This window comes from Larus michahellis, chromosome 12 (genome assembly GCF_964199755.1).
Source record: "Larus michahellis chromosome 12, bLarMic1.1, whole genome shotgun sequence".
NCBI classification, from domain to species: Eukaryota; Metazoa; Chordata; class Aves; order Charadriiformes; family Laridae; genus Larus; species Larus michahellis.
In genome coordinates, this window is record NC_133907.1 from 2,460,806 (window position 1) to 2,481,125 (window position 20,320).

General features: G+C 37.7%; 1 protein-coding gene across 3 annotated transcripts in view; it reads left to right on the forward strand.

Moving 5' to 3' along the window:
• OSBPL2 (oxysterol binding protein like 2) overlaps positions 1 to 19,023 on the forward strand; it is a 36,538-nt gene extending 17,515 nt beyond the window's left edge. For all 3 annotated transcript variants that reach the window (XM_074604898.1, XM_074604900.1, XM_074604899.1), the window contains 12 exons: positions 3,708 to 3,855; positions 4,103 to 4,178; positions 5,896 to 6,030; positions 6,600 to 6,697; positions 7,410 to 7,592; positions 10,420 to 10,527; positions 11,845 to 11,934; positions 12,470 to 12,593; positions 14,505 to 14,633; positions 15,376 to 15,499; positions 16,186 to 16,276; positions 17,506 to 19,023. In XM_074604898.1, coding sequence (XP_074460999.1) covers positions 3,708 to 3,855; positions 4,103 to 4,178; positions 5,896 to 6,030; positions 6,600 to 6,697; positions 7,410 to 7,592; positions 10,420 to 10,527; positions 11,845 to 11,934; positions 12,470 to 12,593; positions 14,505 to 14,633; positions 15,376 to 15,499; positions 16,186 to 16,276; positions 17,506 to 17,608 — 1,409 coding nt within the window. In that variant the 3' untranslated portion in view covers positions 17,609 to 19,023. The remainder of the gene's footprint in view (positions 1 to 3,707; positions 3,856 to 4,102; positions 4,179 to 5,895; positions 6,031 to 6,599; positions 6,698 to 7,409; positions 7,593 to 10,419; positions 10,528 to 11,844; positions 11,935 to 12,469; positions 12,594 to 14,504; positions 14,634 to 15,375; positions 15,500 to 16,185; positions 16,277 to 17,505) is intronic.
• The last annotated feature ends 1,297 nt before the right edge of the window (positions 19,024 to 20,320 follow it).

Consider the following 20,320-nt stretch of genomic DNA (forward strand, 5'->3'; position numbering starts at 1 on the left):
TTCATCTCATCGCAGACTTGTTAAAGACTGTATGCCATCAGGTTCTGCTTGTCAGAACTGTATCCTTCATTAATCCTGTCAGCCATATATATGCCAAAGTGCTTTGTGAAAGGATTGTCCCAGAACAGGAAAATGCTTGGCTAGTTACAGGGTAATTTATTTTTGACAAACAAAAATAGTTTAGTTTTGCTTTTTAAAATACTAACCTGCAGTTCCATGGAAATCTGTTCTGTGCCCATGAGGTTCACCCGGCCTGGTGTATTTGTGAGGATATTGCCCTTCTGTTTCCTATTGCTTGGCTGTTCACTGTAAACTATTGCTTTCACTTGGAGAGGAGGAAGCGAGGTGTCTGCTGCCAAATTTATATATTTTCATAATGTTTGGATCAAACTGAATCAGTGGATTCTGCCATGATGTTTAAGAATTGCAGACGTTATGAAAGGCCAGCTTGCCTCCTATCGGAGCTGTGCCATACGGCGTGTTGGGAAGACGGACTTGCTTTGAAATGTGGAGAATAGTGATTCCTGACAAAGAAAAAAATCACCTCTCACTTCACTTGCTATCTACACTTCCAGCATATTTATCCCTGTTCCTTATGCCGTTTTTAGAGCTGAAGGTTCTCAGTACTATGCTATTTTGATTCCCTTTCTGTCTTGAGTGACAAGGCTTAATTAGTATTTAAGGAAGTTGCTGACTGTACGAAAGGGGCAGTCTTGTGTCTTTTGTCTGTGACTCACAGAAGAGTGTGCCTCTGCTCCCTCGTGGGTGGATGTACAGCATAGTCTGAGCGGACTTGTGTCGTTTGCAGGATGTGGAAGAGGAAGGCTAAGAAAACTAGAGTTACTGGCAAGTGACTTTTCTTTAAGCTCTTGAAATAGATTGATGTTGGCACCCAATTTAAGTATTTGACTTTGAAAATGTAAAACTTTTAAAAAGCTTTTGCTTCACCCTTAACACATGTAAGTTGAGACTTTTGCTTAAGCTAATTTTTGACATTTTATTTCTGTGTGTGGTCCCCTATCCCCCTTTTAAATCCTCATTTTAATCCTCACTCCCAGTGGCTCTTCACTGTAAAAACCATCCTGTAAGTAACACTTATTTACTGAGTTTTGCAAGTTCAGGGCTTTAATGGCAGCAGAAGAAAGGCTCTTCTTGTAACTTAGAAAAACTACAACAAATCATTCCAGTAAACTGCTTTTTTCCAGGTAAGTACTTCCTCTGTGAAGAACGTTCTCTGGATAGTTCTTCACAGCACTATAAGACTTATAACTACATTGAGAATGGCTTTTCAAACTTTCTCAATGGGCTTGTGGGAGACAAGCCAGCTGATACTTAAGTGTTGAAAGTGTAGTTGAAAGTCTAGTGATTATCTAGCTGTCTGACCTAGTTTGTTGGGGTTTTTTTTGGTGTTTTTTAAAAAAGAAATTAGGTGGAGACGCACTTTAATAAAGCAGACTTTACTTCTACATTTAGGTGTGTTTATCTCATTGAAGCACCCATTAAATGTGATGCTGTTCCTTATGTTGTGTGCGCTTGATCAGCTTTCCGTGTGAGGGCACGCGTACCTTAAAGCTCGTCTGTTTTTTCCAACTTCATTAGTCAAGCTAATAAAAGTTGTGGCGTTATGCCCTACAGTACTTGTCTTTTCCATCTCCTTGTACTGTAATAGGTTCCAAAAAAAGGTAATATGTGATTAGAAATGCCATTTCGAATCAATAAATATTTTGCTGTGGGTTAACTGAAGATAGGCCTGTGTTTTTTAATACAGGTGTTTCAGGGTAGTCTTCATTTTAGTGACCTGAATATATATATGACTATCATACTTTCCAATTAAGTACTAAGACCTGCTAAGGTGTGGTTATTGCTGTGTAATTACATGCTTGTGACATCAAAATGCAGGAGACAGTTTAATACATGACATCACCCATTACAGCTGCTGTTTACCAAATAAGATCATATTGATGGTACTTCCTTCTGCAGTTTTGAATGTTATTGTCATGGTCTTGGTCCCTGCAAGAACTGTAGCTTTCTGTTTCTGAACGTGTGCCTTTTCATTGCTCTAATTGCTCTAATAAAGTATAGGCACCCTATTGGAGATGTAAACAAAACCAAATGAAGTCCTACTTATGATAGATACTCTTTAAGAAGTTAATGACAGAGTATCACAACGTTTTACTCTGCTTAAAATTGAAATAATCTTTGTCAAGACTGATTTCTTTACTCCATTAGAGTCTTGACATGCTTTGTAATATTTCAGAATCTTTCTGTACCCACAGCTGGACTTTGGGACAGGCTGTAGCTGAGTGCGATGGTAACTGTCAGCTCATAGACAAGTGGTTGCCCAGGTTGCGATAGCTGGAATGAAAGGAGTACAAATATTATGTTGGTGTATTCCTTCAACCAGTGGCAAGATTGCATGCCAGCAAATACGCATATTTTCCTGTTGGTTTTGGATTCTAACTCTGAAGTTGGAAGCTGGAAACTAAAGCCGCCTTGTCGTTCTTAATGAGGAATTGACCCTTGTGGTGCTCAGAAAGGATTTAATGCTCTTTGAATTATTTTTCAACAAAAATATTTCTTTATTACACTGAATGATCAGCAGTGCTCTCCATTGTGGTACCGTGGCAGTTGTGAAGGTTGTGACTGTATTAATGCATCGTTTCAGGGTGCTCTGAATCGATGCTGCAGCTGATCCTTATTTGTCGTTTGGTTCCTGCAGTCAGTCTGTGTGGCAGCGTTGACAAGAGGCCTGTCGATGGTGACCGTGTGTGTGCACAAAATGTTTTTTACAGTGTTATTATTTAAAGGCATATGCAAAAATAAATTGTTATTCTAAGTGTGTGGGGGGAAGTAGTGTGACTTAAAATCATTAGACTAAAATCTTGGATTGTTGGTTTAGTCCAACTTGTACGTAAGACTCTTTGATTACAGAAGCTTGTGTTCCTGTAGATTCCTGCTGGTTTAACTTTTTTTATGGTTAAAGCTGTTGAAAGCATGTTGTTATTGGGGGTGCTGGCATTTAGTTACAATGGTGTTTCCAGTAGCTTTCTACCCGAGAGCATGGAACTGGGTCATAGGAAATGGAGCCGCTGACGGTAGGTCATGCTCTGGGTGCTCGTAGAGCTCAGGGAGTGACTCCTCTTGGTGTCCACAGGTTCTTGCTGTCACCATTAGGGAAGTGTTAGATGGTTTGTACACGTGGGTGGCAAAAAGAAGTTAGATAGCCTATGTTTCTGTCCGTTGGTAGTCTGGATGCTTGCTGTTGGGTTGTGAAATGGCCATTGTCTCTTTTTTTTTTTTTTCCTCCTTGCCTGTTAGCAGTATAAGTAGGCTACATTAAATTTTTTTAAGGTCCTTGAAGAAAACTACATAACTGAATAAAATTACTGTAATCATGCTGCAGCTCTGAAGAAGAGACAATACCACTAATCTGATTAGGAGCTACGGAAGAATTTATAACATTCTAAATTGGTTTTATATTCAGCAGTGTAAAAAATTAGTTGAGAATGCTTTATTCTAATGCAATACTTGGTTCTAAATACTCTTGGAAATTAGGTCACTTAATAAAGGGTTTTCACTCCGATATTCTTTAAAATAAAATAACCTCATATAAGTGCACTTATGCTGTGAGACTTACAAAATGTGAGTGGCACTCTGTGGCATAATAAGGTTCCTAAGAAAACTATTGCCTTATGGTTTTTATACAGGCTTTGATTCTGACAATTCTTCAGGAGACTTTTCAGAAGCAAATCATAAAGTTGCAGAAATGCTGGATCTAGATCCACACCAAAGCAATAGGACTGGAGAGCATAATGGAGAGACAGAGATCCAAGAAAATGGGATTAAGAGACACAGGTAAGCACATAGTACTACATAGTAAATGAGAAGCGAGTATGTGCTGGCTCTTTATCTTTTGGGCCATTACTGTTATCATTGGAAGAGGTTAATTCTCTGGAACTGAAAAGACATTTCACTTGTCTGCTTCCTGTGTCAACGCTAGGTTAATGCTTTGCTTCCTTTATATATTACTTCAATACGTACAAATGAAAATGTCTTGTTGTTTAAGGGGCTGATAACGACAGTTGTTTTTTTCCAACTACAGGACATCATTACCTGCCCCGATGTTTTCTAGAAGTGATTTTAGTGTGTGGAGCATATTAAAAAAATGCATTGGACTGGTGAGTTGGCTTGGATGAAATACGCTGATGTTAGGTCTCCTGACTTCAACTGGTTAATTTTATTGATTGAACCTTAAGACACAGAATAATACCTGGTGCCTTTTCATTTTTTCTCTATAGGGAACATCATCTTAAACTGCAGCTCTCTAAATCTCAACATCCATTTCATAACAGTACTATTTCCTCACTGCTTTAGCTATTGGAGTATGTGGATTGGTGTTCCTAATGCTGTCCTATAAGAATCACACTAAAGCCATTAAAAATATAATCAAATATGGTTTGAGTAACACAACACAATGCTCTCTTCTCTGTTTTGTTTTGTTTTTTATTATTATTCTTTACTTACCAAATGTGATTTAGGGCTTTATTTTGGGGGGTGGGTGGTGGATTTTTTTTTTCCCCTTCCATAATTTAAGCAGTTTGTGCCAAAAAAAAATTTACTTTCATCTTATTGATGGGATAGAAAAGTTTGGGATCTCTTAGAGTTTCTTAGAGAGCCCAGTGCAGGCTTGCGGTATTAATGGTGTGATGTAATTGGATCATAAGATTTATTCTTGGACTCGGAAACACAGACCTTTACATTGTTCTGTGTTGTTAAAGGACCCCAATGCTTGCATGGTTATTGGCCATCACTGCTGTTTTCTTTTAGTCCTTTAAGAATTCAGTTACATGTTTGATTACTTCATTCTTATTAGGAATGAAAATGATGTTCTACACTGGAGGGCATTGCTGCCATAGCTGCTTTTCAGAAGCATTAAGCAATTACAGTCTAGGTCTGCCAGTACGGTCCTTTGTGAATGCAACAGACAAGTCAGTGAGCCCTTCTGCTAGCTTAAATTATCTCATCTAGGAGATGCAGCTGTACTGTCAAAACTCCTTTTGTTAGGATGAGTGACCTATCTACTGGAATGCTTTGCTTGGACCAAATCAATTTAAGTTAGTTAGGGGTAACTGTGGTTTATTTTTTTTCTGTACTGCCTGTGACAATGTGAGGAAAATGTTCCATTAACTTCATCTGGTAGCATTCTCCTTTCCACTAAGTTCTAACCACTGAAATGATGCTTTATTGCTCAGCCACAAGTGCAACTTTTTAATTAAACAGCCAAATTTGCTTGGATATAGTAGAAGACCTGCGGAATTGGAAATCTCTCTGTGAACTTCACGTCTGTCTTGTATCCACAAGCAAAATGAGAAACATTCTGACGCAAATAACACGTTGCTTAAATAAAGCCACTAAAATTTGTTAGAGCAATTCAAATCCTATTCTTTATGTAACTGTTCCTTTTGAAAAATAATTTGTGGTTACTGCAGTAAAATAGATTTTATGCAAAAAGGTATGTGAGGATTTCAAAGGAATGCGTGGTACTTAAATATTGGTAGTGAGCTGGTTGGCACGTTATTGCTGCTATCTATGGAAATTTTAACCTCTTCTATTTTATGTGGACCACAGAATAGAAGGTAACATTTTTCTTGAGTTCAATGGGTTAGCTGGATCAAGTCTTGAAGGTGTTTACTCTTTCAGATTGCTAGTAGCACTCTGCGGTGCTCCTAGCCCCTTTCAGCTGTAGCACTTAAAGGTCTACGATAGGCTTGCCAAATGTCTTTTGAAGAATGTTACAGATAAACTAACCCACAACTTATTTTCAAAATTCTTGTTGTTGTCAGTTTTTAACTTAGTGTTGTGCTCAAGAAATTAACTTACCCTTTTGTTACCTAGGAGCTGTCTAAGATTACAATGCCTATTGTCTTCAACGAGCCATTGAGTTTCCTTCAACGGATAACAGAATACATGGAACATATATACCTCATTAATAAGGCTTGTAGTCACGCAGACCCCCTGGAAAGAATGCAGGTAACTAACAGCTACCACCTTCTGCTTAGTTCAGAAGAATTTCTTCTCTTCTGGACTATTTCATTTTAAGACAGTTTCTCACTTGAGTGTATTTCTTTCTCTGGAGCTATCATCAGAATGCCTGTATTTGTCTAGACAAGTTTCTCGTTTCATAGTGGCTGTATCAGGTATTTGTGACACTTTCACACTTGATCCTGTGCAGAGTTTGAGCCAAAAGTCTGGTGCAGGAGAGTGCCACAACCGATGATGCCCAAGGCCCTGAACCTTTTCAGGACTGCTTTAACTGTGACTCTTTTTGTGTTTTTATGTGTCGTGAAGATGAGATCTTGGCTTTAAGTCAGCCTAAATTGATTAGTTGAGTGGCTCCGTGATTTTTAAGTTACTGGATGAAAAATTATTGTGACAGAGACAAGCTTTATCACTCTTTTCTCCTCCAAAACTGGCTGAATATATAGTACTTTCTTTTTGGAAGAATAATGAAATACTGTAATGTGCAACAAATATAACATATTAAACTCAGAGCTTTAATGTACTGTTCTCATAACAATATGTTCTTAATTTGATTATAGGCTGTAGCTGCTTTTGCAGTTTCTGCTGTAGCTTCTCAGTGGGAGAGAACTGGCAAACCATTTAACCCACTGTTAGGAGAAACCTATGAATTAACCAGGTAATAATTACTTTAAATTGGGAGCTGGGGCTATTCGTGTTCTTGGGTTAGCAGACTTATACTAGTTTGGTTGTTTATTCAGTGAAATAAATAAAAAAATCTACTAAAATATATTTCTGACTGTAGCTAAAATTCTTTTCCCCACACGATCTCAAAATCTTTAAGAAGTTGTTAGATAATAACTTAATTTCTAGGTTTAGTCAGAGTATTCTTTGAATTATTCAGAGAAAAATCGGTCTGTGTTCTTTCATCAACGACATTTTCTGACCAGAGACTGTTAATTAATTTAAATAGCATTTTGCTGATCATGTCAGATAGAGGAGTTAGTCTGAAGGACTTCCACCCCTAAATGGATGATACGTATGCAGTGGAGAAAAGAATTTTCAGTAAGACCTGCTGCTGCTCCCCAAAGAGGTTCAGTATTTTCAAGAGTTATTTCAGTGAAACGTCTTCAAAAGCCTTTCTGGCTAGAAAGTCATTTAGGTGTTTGAATGTGGGTTGGTTTGGGGTATGAAGAGAAAAGGTGTTCAGAGTACAATTTCTTTCATTTCATGAACTGTAAATGTGTCATGGGACTAGAGAAGGAAAAGTCTCACCTTCAGTTTAATTTAAAAATCCTCCAAACTTTTTTAAAGTATCAAGTAACTCTTTTCTCTTGTAACATTTTAAAAAATATTTACTGTTTAATGCTTTTTTTTGTTGTTGTTGCTAGGGAGGATTTAGGATTTAGGTTTATATCTGAGCAAGTCAGCCACCACCCACCTATTAGTGCATTTTATTCTGAAGGCCTCAATAAGGACTTTATTTTTCATGGATCAATCTATCCCAAACTAAAATTCTGGGGAAAGAGCATAGAAGCGGAGCCTCGGGGAACAATTACTTTGGAGCTTCTGAAGTGAGTATGAGAAGTAAATACCTTTCTGTGTTGGTCTCCTTACCATTTACTTGGATAAAAAAATAGGTGGTAATCATCTTATCGACTCTTCATAGGGGATTGTCTAAAAACCTCTGGCTGATGAGGTTTGAAGAGTTTATTTACGAGTTAATTTTCACTGCTTAATTTCATGGTTTTTTAAGTTGTGCCATGCTTGTATAGCTGTGGCAATTTGACCCATTTTTTCCACTATGAAAATCAGCATTTCTGAAAAACTGAATGCTACTGAAAGCTAGTTGTGAAGGCATGTAAAATTTAAAGAGAGAGAAAATTCTATTGCCAGGCTATTCAAGCTCATCTCGCTTTTAAATATTGTTGTTGGTTTTGATTATTTGTGTGGAAAGAACTGGGTCTTCAGAATAGCTGTTCTGTGTGATAAAGGAACATGAGAAACCTTGCCTTGTCACCTATTTAACGCTTCCTGTGTATGATCACCTTCCCGTTAAAATCCAGAATGGCTCTCCACATTACTCCTAGGCTTGTCTCTAATTGTGTATGTCTCATAATTTACATGACTTCCCGTAAGTTGTTTTGTGCCCTGGTGGCACAAAGACTCTTGAGCTTTCCCAAGTAGGACACAAACACACGCTGGATAATAGTTGCAGAAAAGTATTCTGCAATTGAACACTTAAAGGTGCTTTTATAAAAGCTTTCTTCAGGCGTAACTTTGAGGTTGTTTTGAAATATCTGCTTATGAAACTTTTCGACATTTGGTTTGAATAAAGAGTCAATTTGCCTGACATATCAAGCATTGACTTCTTCTACAGTTTCTTTTGAAAGTATAGTTTATTTGTCGAGCTGCTGGCATCTAATCTTACAAAGCTTATAAAAGTAGGAACTGCTCTTGGATATAAATGGTGATGAAAATAGAGGAAATGTCTTCTGAATATAGACGGAACTATGAATGTTAGTCTAGAACGCAGACGTGACAAAAATAAAGTTTGTTGCGGGACAGAGAGTCTTTATTTAGAAGACTATTAAAATTCCTGCTCTGCCCAATCAAATTACCAGGCACAGATTTAAACTGAAGTATAAATGATTAAAGCATTTCTTTTAAATAATTGCTTCAAGTTAGCAGCAGAAGTTGAAATAAAATTTTGAGCCTCTGTGTTGTGAGTCATACCGTTCCGTTGGGTTGAGTACTTTGAGAACTGCTCAGGGCCTGGGTGAACAAGCAACTGTTTAGGAAGCAAAATTGCAAGACAGGGTTAAGTACTGCATTTATGTTAACCATGACTATGTTTTCAATACATGCATTAGAAAACACACTTCTTCCTCACTTCTCCAGCACAAATAAGTGTTTTGATTTATCAGCACTGGCCATGAGTGTCTTGCGTTTTGTTTTACGCTATACAGCTTTTGGTGTCAAGTAGTTCATGAATAAAAATGAGTGCTAAGGCTGGTGGGATGAATTTGGGGGGTTTTGGTATTTTTTCCCCACTTGAAGATTAGTCATTGTTCTAAAGTATGCTTGAAGACAATTTACTGTGGAAATTTCTTCAATAGTCTGGTTTTGTTCTGTACTGGAAAATGACAGACCAGTTGGAAACATTAAGTAGAAGTACAAGGCATTTGTTACAGAGGGGACACTGCTTGTTTCTGTATTTTCTGTATTAGAATAGAATTTGCCAGCTTTCCTAAGGTGGATTGATTGCCATCCAGGTAACTTCAGTATTTCTTTTACCAGCACGAGTGAGAAGAGATGGCTTTGACTCTGCCAAGCTAGTGAGAATAGCAATCCCGTTGTTTAACATTTTGACGACACTTAGAATAATGCCTTTTAAAGATTTACAGTCTCTTAACTCATCTTTGTAAAGCTTTTCACAAAACATTAAAACCAAAATGAAACTAAATGGAAAATTTTTCAATTCTAGGACTTTTCCTCCTTCTTAGTAAAACTTTGGGGAAAGTGTGAAATTGAGTAATAAATTGGATTTTTAAATGTCATGTTTATGAAGCTTGAATATAGTGCTATCGTGTCCCACTGATGTCAGACAACCAAAAAAAATCCCCAAAACCACACACACGCCCAAAATTGCCTTCAGTGCCACTGGAGCAGGCCTCGTATACCCGTGTGGAAACTTGTGGCATATTTGTGCAAATGACTTATGCAGTTTGCTGACTCGTATTGCTCTCTTCAGGCTCAAAAGCCTTTACCACGCAGTGTTTGTAAAATAAAAATTGTTCAAGTGGGTTAATCTGACCGACTCCCGACCAACCCTTTACAGCAAAGCTTACTCAGAACTGGTAGTGACTAACCTCTCTGCTGGAAGTCTCCCATATTGATGTTCAGTGCTTTTTTATCACAAAAGGTACTCTCTAAATTATGATAGAGGTTTACACGAAAGAGCTTTAGGAAGAGGTTGGCAGTGCTGCTGCAATAGTTCAATAGAAGACACTATTAGGTGTTAGCTTGTCAGTCTGGTTCTCCTGTGAATATTAGGTTTTACCACATACAGCTTTAAAACAGTGAATGAAAATGATGAATTGCTGGACGGCTGTTTATGTTGGGCTGGAATTTGTAATCAAAGGCACAGCAACTGTAAAACTTACTATTTCAACTCTGTGAGAAGGAATAAGAATATAGGGGATATCTCTTGCACTGGTGTTTAGATACAATACATTGTTGGCTTATAAAGAACAGTCTGTTTCTTTTCTGTGTTGAAGTTAACTGCTGGCTGGTCACAGGAGTGCTAAATATTTTGCGCTGCCATGAAGAGAATTGAAAACAGGCTTACATTCCATCTCAAACTCAAGAAAATTATTTACTTTTCTATTTTCTTTACAGACATAATGAAGCTTACACATGGACAAATCCAACCTGTTGTGTACATAATGTAATTATTGGTAAACTGTGGTTAGAACAATACGGAACGGTAGAAATTGTAAATCACAGGTAATGCTAATCATGAAACTGAGGCTTGGCTTATAGGGACTGCTGCATGGGCACCTTCGTTACAAAGCAGAGAGGTGTGATTTTTTTGTCATTATACAGGAGGCTTTCTTTTGTAGGTCCAAAGTCTTGGTTTTTTTTTTTTCCTTTTTTTTTTTCTTCTGAAAAATTCATACTAGTCATTGGACTGGGTTTAGTATCTTAATAATGTTAATGAAAAGGCACGGGGATAGATCACTTATGGGACACAAAGATTTTATATTTGTGAGTTACTCATTCAAATTCAACCCTATTGACAGAGAACAGAAATTAAATTGAACTCCAGAACCATTAAATGGAATAATTGGAGGCTTGCAGTTGACCTCCATCATGTTGATTGTGATTTGGCCCTCTCTTTAGTTTCGAAAATAGAGAATGTCATAAATTAAGGGTACGGCACAGAAAAATTACCGCAGACGAGGATAATGTGAACTTAGAGCGTGTCAGTTGCTCTGCCAACTGCCTATATAAAAGCTTTTTACCTTATATAAAATAAATTACCTCCTGTAATGACAAGGGAGAGAATTTATGAAAACTGTATTACTTCTGCACGTTTTTCTGTCCTAAGTGGGAGCTTTAAACCAAGAGGGCTGCTGGTTTGATACTTGTCATAGCATCTGATCTACAATCTTCTCTTATATATTGGCTAGTCTCTGTATGCCTTGTGCTTGAGATAGAAACTTGGCTTGATACCTCACCGGGAGAGATTATTTACATATATGTACATCTCAGTGCAAGGGAGATGCTGAAATATAATGCTGCTTTATGTTTGTAAAATGTTTAGTTCAGAATTTTTGATACACAATTTACAGGTAACTTTGGAATGCACTTAACTAGATTTTCCTGCATAGGTCATTTGTAAAAGTTATTTCTCATTACAGTTAGCTGTAAATATATATTAATCTGAAATGCGGTGTATTAATAGTGGGGGTTAAGTAGTATGCAAGACTGCATTGTGTTTTATTCCTAGTACTTTTGGTAAATTTTGGATATACATGAAACTCAGAAGTATGGTCATGTTTTCAGTTGGCTTTCACAGGCTGATGTTTTCATGCGCACATTGATTTCTTTTTTGTCCTTTTTGTGTAACTTTGAAATTTGCGTGCCTTTTTTAATGCCCTGGTCAGATAATAAACCACAGTTAAAGAAAAATAATGATACAAATAACTACCCCTCAGCTAATTGTAAATATATGAAAATAGTTAAATAAGGTAAAAAAGTAAACTTACTAATGTATGTAGGGGGTTGCTTCTTTTAAGTATGTACTTATTTCCTCTACAGTACTGGAGATAAATGTGTCCTTAACTTTAAACCGTGTGGATTGTTTGGGAAAGAGCTTCACAGAGTAGAGGGATACATTCAGGACAAAAAGTAAGTGCTAAAAGCCTCCTGACCTCTCTGTTTGAGCAGTCTGACATTTCTTCAGTGCTGGCATAGTGACCACAATTGACATGACTGCAAAGTTGGTAGCAATGCAGATTTTAACCCAGTTCTGTTCCCTGTGTCAGTGTTATTAGAAAAACTCTCTAGTCCAGTCTTTGGAAATGAAGGTATCCAGGGAAGATGCAGAGTGGTTGCAACTGATATTACTGTTGTGCAGTCACAATTCTAGTCTTCTATGTTGTAAACTATTGGCTTTATTGTACCCACACTCATTTCAACAGTGGCAAAAGCAAGCGACTAAGTCATGAAGATGTGTTTTGCAGGACTGAATGCCAGAAAGACTGGACGGAGCTGAAACCTTTTCTTTGTATTATTAAATATCTGACTTCTAAGAAATCTGCAAAGAAACGTAAAATACAACAAAATAGGAAGCTGGGTATTTAATATTGATCAGAATCGGCATGAATTGGCTTAGAAGGCTTTATAAGAAACAAAAGCTAAGTCTCCTTTGCTTTCTCTGCAGCAGAAAGAAGCTGTGTGTGATCTATGGCAAGTGGACAGAATGCTTGTGGTGCACTGATCCCACTACGTATGAGACTTACAGAAAGAACGAAAAGAGAGGTGGTGAGCAGAAGAAATTGAAGCCGGTAAGGCTAAGGATTCTTTAGGGAGAAAAGAAATATAAGAAGTGAAAACATAATCTTTACAGAAATGGTCCGAAGTGGTGGTGAATGGAGGGTTAAACCAGTCCGTCTTTCGGTGGGGGTCAGAGATGGGCAGTGTTAGTCCTGTGAGCAGGTGTTGCGCTTTGAACTTGTGTAGACAGACTTTACTGTGAGCTGGTTGAATCGAAGAGAGCTTATAGAAATGGTGTTTGGTAGAGATTTGTCAAAGAGAAGTCATCAAATATCAACCCCCAAGCTGATGTTGCTCAGGCCTTGAATGAGGAGAGTGTCTCTGCAGCCAACTCCAGATGTAGTAATACTAGGATTTGGGCATTAAAAAAAACGTAAAAAAAAAAAAATGCATGTTCTTAAAATCAGTTATGCTTTTTGGTGATGCAGCTTTTCATAATTTATGACATAGACAGCCTTGAGAACAAGGGGGTCTGGAAAATGCAGGTTTTTTTCATCATGCGTCAGCAGTGTCAGGTAAGTTACCACCAAAGCCTCGGACTTAGATGGAAAATGTTGTATGGTGCAGCAGAGGACTGTTGGGTTTCCTGATACCAACAGGATCTTGCAGACCCTGGTTGCTCATTGAAAATGAGAAGTTAAACAGAAGCTAATCATTCTAAACGTTAAGAGGCTCAAACTTCTTTTAAAAAGTATTCACATCAGAAGAACCTAGAGCAACAACAGGCCTTGCTTTTAGCTCTGGATTCCGTCATGGTACAGGCTTATGTTTTGACTTTTTAAAAAAAATAATAAGATTATGTTCATCTTATGAAAAATCAACTCTTTCTTTCCTTCCTTCCCGTTGAATCTATATTTAGATGGGGAGCTGTCTAACAGTAAACCAGATGTTGACATGGAAAGTAGTCTAAAAGAGTCTTTTAAAATAATGAATACTCAAACCAAATAATTGAAATTAGACTCTTAACCATATGGAGCTGTTTTCTAGTGTATAAAACAGGCCTTGTTTAACTTAATAGGGTATTCTTGAATAAAATAAATGAGCCATGTCAGAAGGGACAGAAAGAAAATAGAAAGGAGGTGGGAGCGAGGGAAGGGAAGAAAACTGATACTATCACTCTGTGATGTTATTGCCTCAAACTTCCCTTCTGGTTGTTGTGGTTTTAAAAAGTTTCTCATGGTGAAATCCTCTGAAATTCCACAATGTAGCTGTCTGTGTTCTACAACAATCAGATTCTCTCAGATTCTGAGAGCAGCTTCTTGAAGAATACTGCATTTGATTTTATACCTACATTATAGCAGCGCAGCTGATAACAAAGGAATGTGGAAGGAAAGACACTCTATTTATAAACTTAAGTACACAGTCTTCATAGTGAGAAAATTGGCAGTGATGATAGTTACTAGAATCTGGATTATAGGAGATCAGATTGAAACAAGTGCGTATCTGTTTTTTAATCGCACAGCCAAATCTTTTGCAAACGATGAAGCAATATCCAAAAGCAGGCATGCCCTATTTGTCTGTCTGAAGCCATTATGGGAACTGGTTTAAATTGCAGTCTTGGCTCAGTTCAGCCTGAAGAGGTAATAGTCAAGTTAGGTGAAATTAAGCTATGGCTGGGATGGAAGGGAAGCTAGAGAAAAAATTCTGAATGACGTTAACTCACTACTATTAATTTTTTTTAAACAGACTTTCAAGTTGTATATAGGTGATGGGAGACTATTCAGAGCTATCAGGAGCGAGACGATAAAACCAAGAGGAACAGTATACAGAGTGAGGAAAAGCAAACATTGAGGGGTGAGGCAGAAGTACAAGAGTGTTTAATATCTCAAATTTGAACAGATTCTTCAACAGTCAGTGTAGAACTCTAGGTGAAACTGTCCAATTTCCCTTTGTTCCCCTGACAAGAGTTATCTCTGTTTCAGAGTGAAGATGTTATTAAATCTGAAAATGATGAGGCTGATGATATGCCAGAGGTTCAAGACACGGTGCAGTTCATACCAGGCAGTAAATTGCTTTGGAGAATAAATTGTAGGCCACCAAACTCATCGCAGGTAACTGTTTCACTCAGTCTGTGCATTGCTATTGCTAGTGACTTATCCATGGGAACATGAGTAATGTTCAAGAGAAACCCCACAGAAGTGTTTGTCCTTAGCATGCGTATTGTCAGGCTCTGGCAGTTCTTGCAGCAGTAGAATTATATTACAGCAAGCTCTCTGCTTCATTCCTGTGCTGAAAGCATCGCTGCTGCGTCCAAGCTGGTGGAGAGAATGCCTGCTCTGACTGCAGCTGCTTCAGTGGGAGCCTGGTGTCTTGGGTTAACCTGGCTGCGAGATCTTTGCACTTAGAGTGGCTAAAGTATGGACACATGTTCCCTTCTGCTGATCCTGCTGTTGGAAGACAGGCTTCTGAAAAAATGCAGTAACTGGGCAGCTGGGTATTAACTTCAATAGTTTCGACAAGACTTCTTGGTCTTCTAGGTGTGGGTAATTTTTTCATAAAAGTCATGATGTTAAATGTCACATCTGGAGGAAAATCTGTCTTGATCCTCTGAAGCAAAGACTGCTTAAAAAAATGAAAGGTGCGATTTGCATCCCCTTTTGCCTTTCCTTGTCCCTCCCCTCCAACAAAAAAAAAAATAGTTTGTATGAACCTAACCTTGCTTTCAGGGTAGCCAGTGGGAGAAGGTTTGACTTGGTTATTTCTCTTGCAAGTTCTGTTGTATCCATTTGGTACAGGGAACTCAGTGTCACTTTGCCAAAATAACTTGTATGTTACCTTTACTTTGCTTTTAAGATGTACAATTTTACCAGTTTTGCTGTGAGTCTCAATGAGCTAGAAAAAGGCATGGAAGCAATATTAGCTCCCACTGACTGTCGGCTACGTCCAGATATCAGAAACATGGAAAATGGAAACATGGGTACGTGTTTGCTGGAGGAAATATTTTCCTATTAGTAAATTTGGAGAGGGATGGCTGAAGGGAGGCTGGCTGATACGTGAACACTGTCTTCAGTTTCTCATTCCCAGAGCAGCCTTAACTCTTTCTCATCCCGTGTTAATGAATGTGGTTTTGAACAAGGTATGATGTCTGTTTTCTCCCAGCAAAGTCTGGGAGAGCAAATGCATCCAAGGTGGATCCCTAGACTGCTGACCTATGTTATGGTGTGTTTGCGTGTTTGTTACCTTGGGGAGAACTGCCAGACATGCTCCCGTGCTCTGGAGTTTGCCTGGAAAGACATGTGCTGAACAGACATGCTCTGTTGCTCTGGTGTTTGTCAGAAAAAACACATGGCCAAACAGTGAAAAAAAAAAATCACTCTATTATACTTAATTTAAGTTCTTTCCTGCTGTCTGGGTGCAGTGTTTCTGACAGATAAAACAGCAAAATTTCAGTTTCGACTCAGTGTTTGTAGTAGCAACTTTTCTGAGATGCCAGTTTTATTTTTTTGTTGCCTGAGATTTTCATTGTTCAGTGAGATTGTGTGCAGCAAATGCTTTCTCTTGCTTAAATGAACTATGTTTCATTTCTCTGCAGTCTTTTCTGTGTTTCCTGCGGTTTTGTTTCTGTTTTGCTAAGTAACCAATATCTCTTGAAATGTTTGTTAGATGTGGCAAGCAAAGAAAAAGAGAGACTAGAGGAGAAACAAAGAGCTGCTCGCAAGGAGCGTGCAAAAGATGAAGTGGAGTGGCAGACACGGTAAGGGGGAAGAAGTTGGGCACTCGTTTAATGCTCGGAACAGTTTGGAATACTGCTTAAATTGGTTTTATTCAAGACAGCCTTTGTTTGATTTCCTGCATGACAGCACAATTTGTGGTGTCACTTAAAGCATTTGCTGGGTCAACAATTAAATAATGTAGCTGGAAGCCAAAATTGCTGATAACTTTGTCCTGGAGAAATTATCTAATAATAAATGCTGAAACCTGTCATGATTAACTACTGTGGTAATGCTGGATTTTTTTGGTTTTTGTTTTTTAAACCCACATAGGTCATACTTTTGTTAGAATGAATAAAATGTTAGGTCTCATCTCTCCTTTAACCAATTTCTGTCCAGCTTTTGGCAGTTAAGACAGACGTTGTGGTCCTCTAGGGCCTTTTATTTTCGCACTCTTAGGACTTCTTGGCTTGGATACTTCAGAAATTGCTTTTTTGATAGCGTGTTCAAGTGACATCTCGGTCGTAGAATGCATCATGGAGTAATGTGTGATTTGGCTCCTACTCCCACTGGCTGCTTTTCACAGATGCCAGTGCTGTGCAGTCAGTGTACGCTCAGGGCCAGTTTCTGCAGGTGCTTCCTTCAAAGGCAAGAACTTTGGGATGCTCCCATGATTTCATGCAATTCAGAAGAGAAAGCATTCTCTTCCCAAAGCCTGGAGGAGCAGCTACAGACTAATTCCAGTTAATGCCTTTGAAAATCTCTTCCAGAGAACATAAAATTGTTTTCAGTCAACGTGGCTAAAAAGGGAGCATCTGTTAATGTTCTGTGCAAAGTACAGCTCTGCAGAACAAAACCGTTTCCTGTTTGGACAGGTTTACAAAAAGGATTGTGTAACTGATTTGGCATTCTTTTAAAGTACAAATTAATATATATAACCAATATATAATCTAGAGTTTCAATGTTATTTTTATTTGGAATAGGATGGCAATTTTAAAATGCATTTCATACTTCTTGACTTGATGTAAAAAAAAAAAATTAAAAAAGATGCTTTACAAGGTGGTGATAATTGTGGAGGAAGTTTAATGCCTTATTTTTCATGGTCAGAATATTTCCTAAGAATTTTTTTCTGATAAGAAATACCAATGTGTTTTTACAATGTTTTGTGAAAGAAGCAAAGTTGTGTTTTTTCCCTGTTAATAACTGTTCACTCTGTTTGCTTTTTTCTTTGATTGTTTCTTTTCTTTCCTTTTTTTTTCTTTTTTTTTTACAGATGGTTTCATCAAGGCACTAACCCATACACTGGGACTTCAGATTGGCTGTACTCAGGTGGCTATTTTGATAGAAATTTCTCAGACTGTCCAGACATATACTGAAATTACGGAACCAATTGCTCATCTCATCTGGACATCTAGTTACTAGATTTCATTCCAAGCCAGTTACTCTGGTTTTGTTGAAAGCAAAAACCAGCTTTTCTAAGTAAATTTTAACAAAAATTCTATCCGTCAACAATCAAGGATTTAATTATCACTAACGTTGGATTGCCAAATATTTAAATACTGTTGCGTTCTTTCCATAAAACTGCACCTGAAATCATTCTTTCAATCACTTTTTCACTAATTTTCAAAGGGACCTTTGGTTCTTCATTTTTCTCCCTAGTTTCTTTGTCAGGAAGATACGCTGTATACGGTAGAGCACATAAACTACATAACTTAAAATAGAGATAATATCCTTGTTACTTAGTACAATAGTGAAGAATCTGAAGTTTTTGGAACTTGGAGCAGGGATGAAAAGCTAATATGGTACCACCAGGATCAAATCTAGTACTGCGGATACTCCCCGTGAAGAGATGCATGTGAATTCCGTACGGTATGTAGCACTACGTGGGGGCTGGACCGCCCAGCCCCCCCCCTCTCAATACGATTCAATAATTCAGAGACTCGGGGAAACAAAAACCCAACCTGAGCTGCTCAAACTGTAGTTGTCTGTTACAGAGCATTCACAACGTTTGGACACTGTGAGCATTAAACTGTATACCTGTGATAAAATTACATAAAGCATACGTCAGGAGAAGGGTGTGTTAAAAAGCGTGCTTTTTCTGAAGTCAAATGCTGTTCTTAAAATACCAGAATCTTTGGAAGCAATTGCAGGGATGTAGAGGTGGTTACAATGTACAATATATTGCTTGCTACCACTCGGAGGCTTAAATCCTCCGCACTACCTTTGGCAGCTTTGGCACTATGTATGCTTGTAGACTAAACTTTTATTTGGAAGCACTTTGGTATGTATATCCACACAGGGTCCTATTTTGGGGAAGTTTTTGTTTGCATGTTTTTCATTATTAGGCCATGTCTGTTTTGTATGTTGTGAAAAAGCAGAATCAATTTAAAGCTTTGGCAGAGTTATACCTATTACAAGTTTTCTGTGAGCACGTGATGTCAAAAAGTGGGATTTTTTTGTTCCATATCAAACCATTGAAGCCATATAATACTGGAAATAATCAATTACTGAATTGACGCATTCATTTTCTTTCAAGCGGTACACTTGGGGGGTAAAGAGGGAGAGAAGCTTGGAAAATTAGGTCCAGTAATTAAAACTAATCCTACTGTTGCATCTTCTTTTATGAAAGCTTTTAATTGAGTAACCAGGCAAAAATGGAGAGCGGCTGCACTGCTGTTAAGTTTACAGTAATTCAGAAATTGCTGGTGTTACGCATCAGCAACTTGAAGAATTTATGGAAAAACTGGTCTGATTGATATTAAAACATGTTTGTGGTTTCATCCAAAGAGTACATTTTTGAAGTGCTTCTCTTCCAGACACAGGATTAAAAAGCAAAAGAAAATGAACATAGTGATGGAGAAACATTTTTGTATCAAATCATGCATCTAATGATTGGATTAACTTTATATTTTTGGGAAACTTAGTTGTTGTCTTCATCAGAAAAATAAGAGAAGCTGTAAAACTTCAAGGCAGTCAGTAAGGTCCTAATCTGAAACATGCTCATGGCAACTTTATTCTGTTGCCAGAAATGGTACTTTGTGCTGATTGCCAGTTTTTAGGACTTACAAGCCGGACTCGGCAATATGGTGCAGACAGTAGGGTTGTGTTGGGTCCCAGTGAGTGCAGAGACCCTTGACTTTTTTAAAAAGACATTGCTGATCCATATGGAAGCATAAAAATACTTTCTATAAAAAAAAAAAAAAAAAAAGAACTCTAATGACAGTGCCAGGCACTATAACCCCCTTTCCAAACTCGCTGGAAGCAGTTTAGGGAAGCCTTTGTTAGGTGAGGATTGAAAGGATTCACGTATTAAGCCAGTTTAACATCTCATGGGAGTTTAAAACTTGCTTAAACTAAATAGTATGTTTAATGCTGGAGTACTGCTTTTAAAACAATACATATAAATAGAAATTGCCTTAATGGAAAAACTGTAGAATAACTGCTAAAGAAATATGCTGTTTATAAGAAGTGTACAGGTTAGCATCCCTCTCTTCTAAGTTATGATTTAAATTCAAAGACCTACAGCCTTGTGATTATGTGAATGCATGAAAAAATTCTAACAACGTGTTTAATCCAAACTTCAGTATAGAATCTTCATGGTATTTAAAAAGAAACTGGGAACATTTCTAAAGTAAGAACGCTTCATTAGTTTTGTCTCTACCCCCTTCTCCCCTTCCTTTAGTGTAAAGTTTTTAGTAAAATTTCAGTTGAGTTCCAAAACCATTTTTTTTTTTTTTTTAAATTTATTGTTCTTCATTGACAACACTTACAAAATACTTTCCCCTCAGTGCTGACACATCTGTGCTTGGCTAGCCATGGGACTCCTAATGCTCTGAAAGTGAAAAAGTTTTATTTTCGATGCAGATCTCGCCTCAGTAGTTTACGTGTCAAAACGTTAATAACTTTGCACCTTTTGAAAGAATGTCACTTTTATAACTTGATTAAACACTGTATATAAGATAACTGTGTTAGTATATGTTAATACAGCTATATAGAGAAACCATCTAGAAAGAAATTAAAACAAATACTTAATACCCTTTGGGCCTCCAGATGGTGACAGAGAGATTTTTGATTTTGGTACGAGGGCA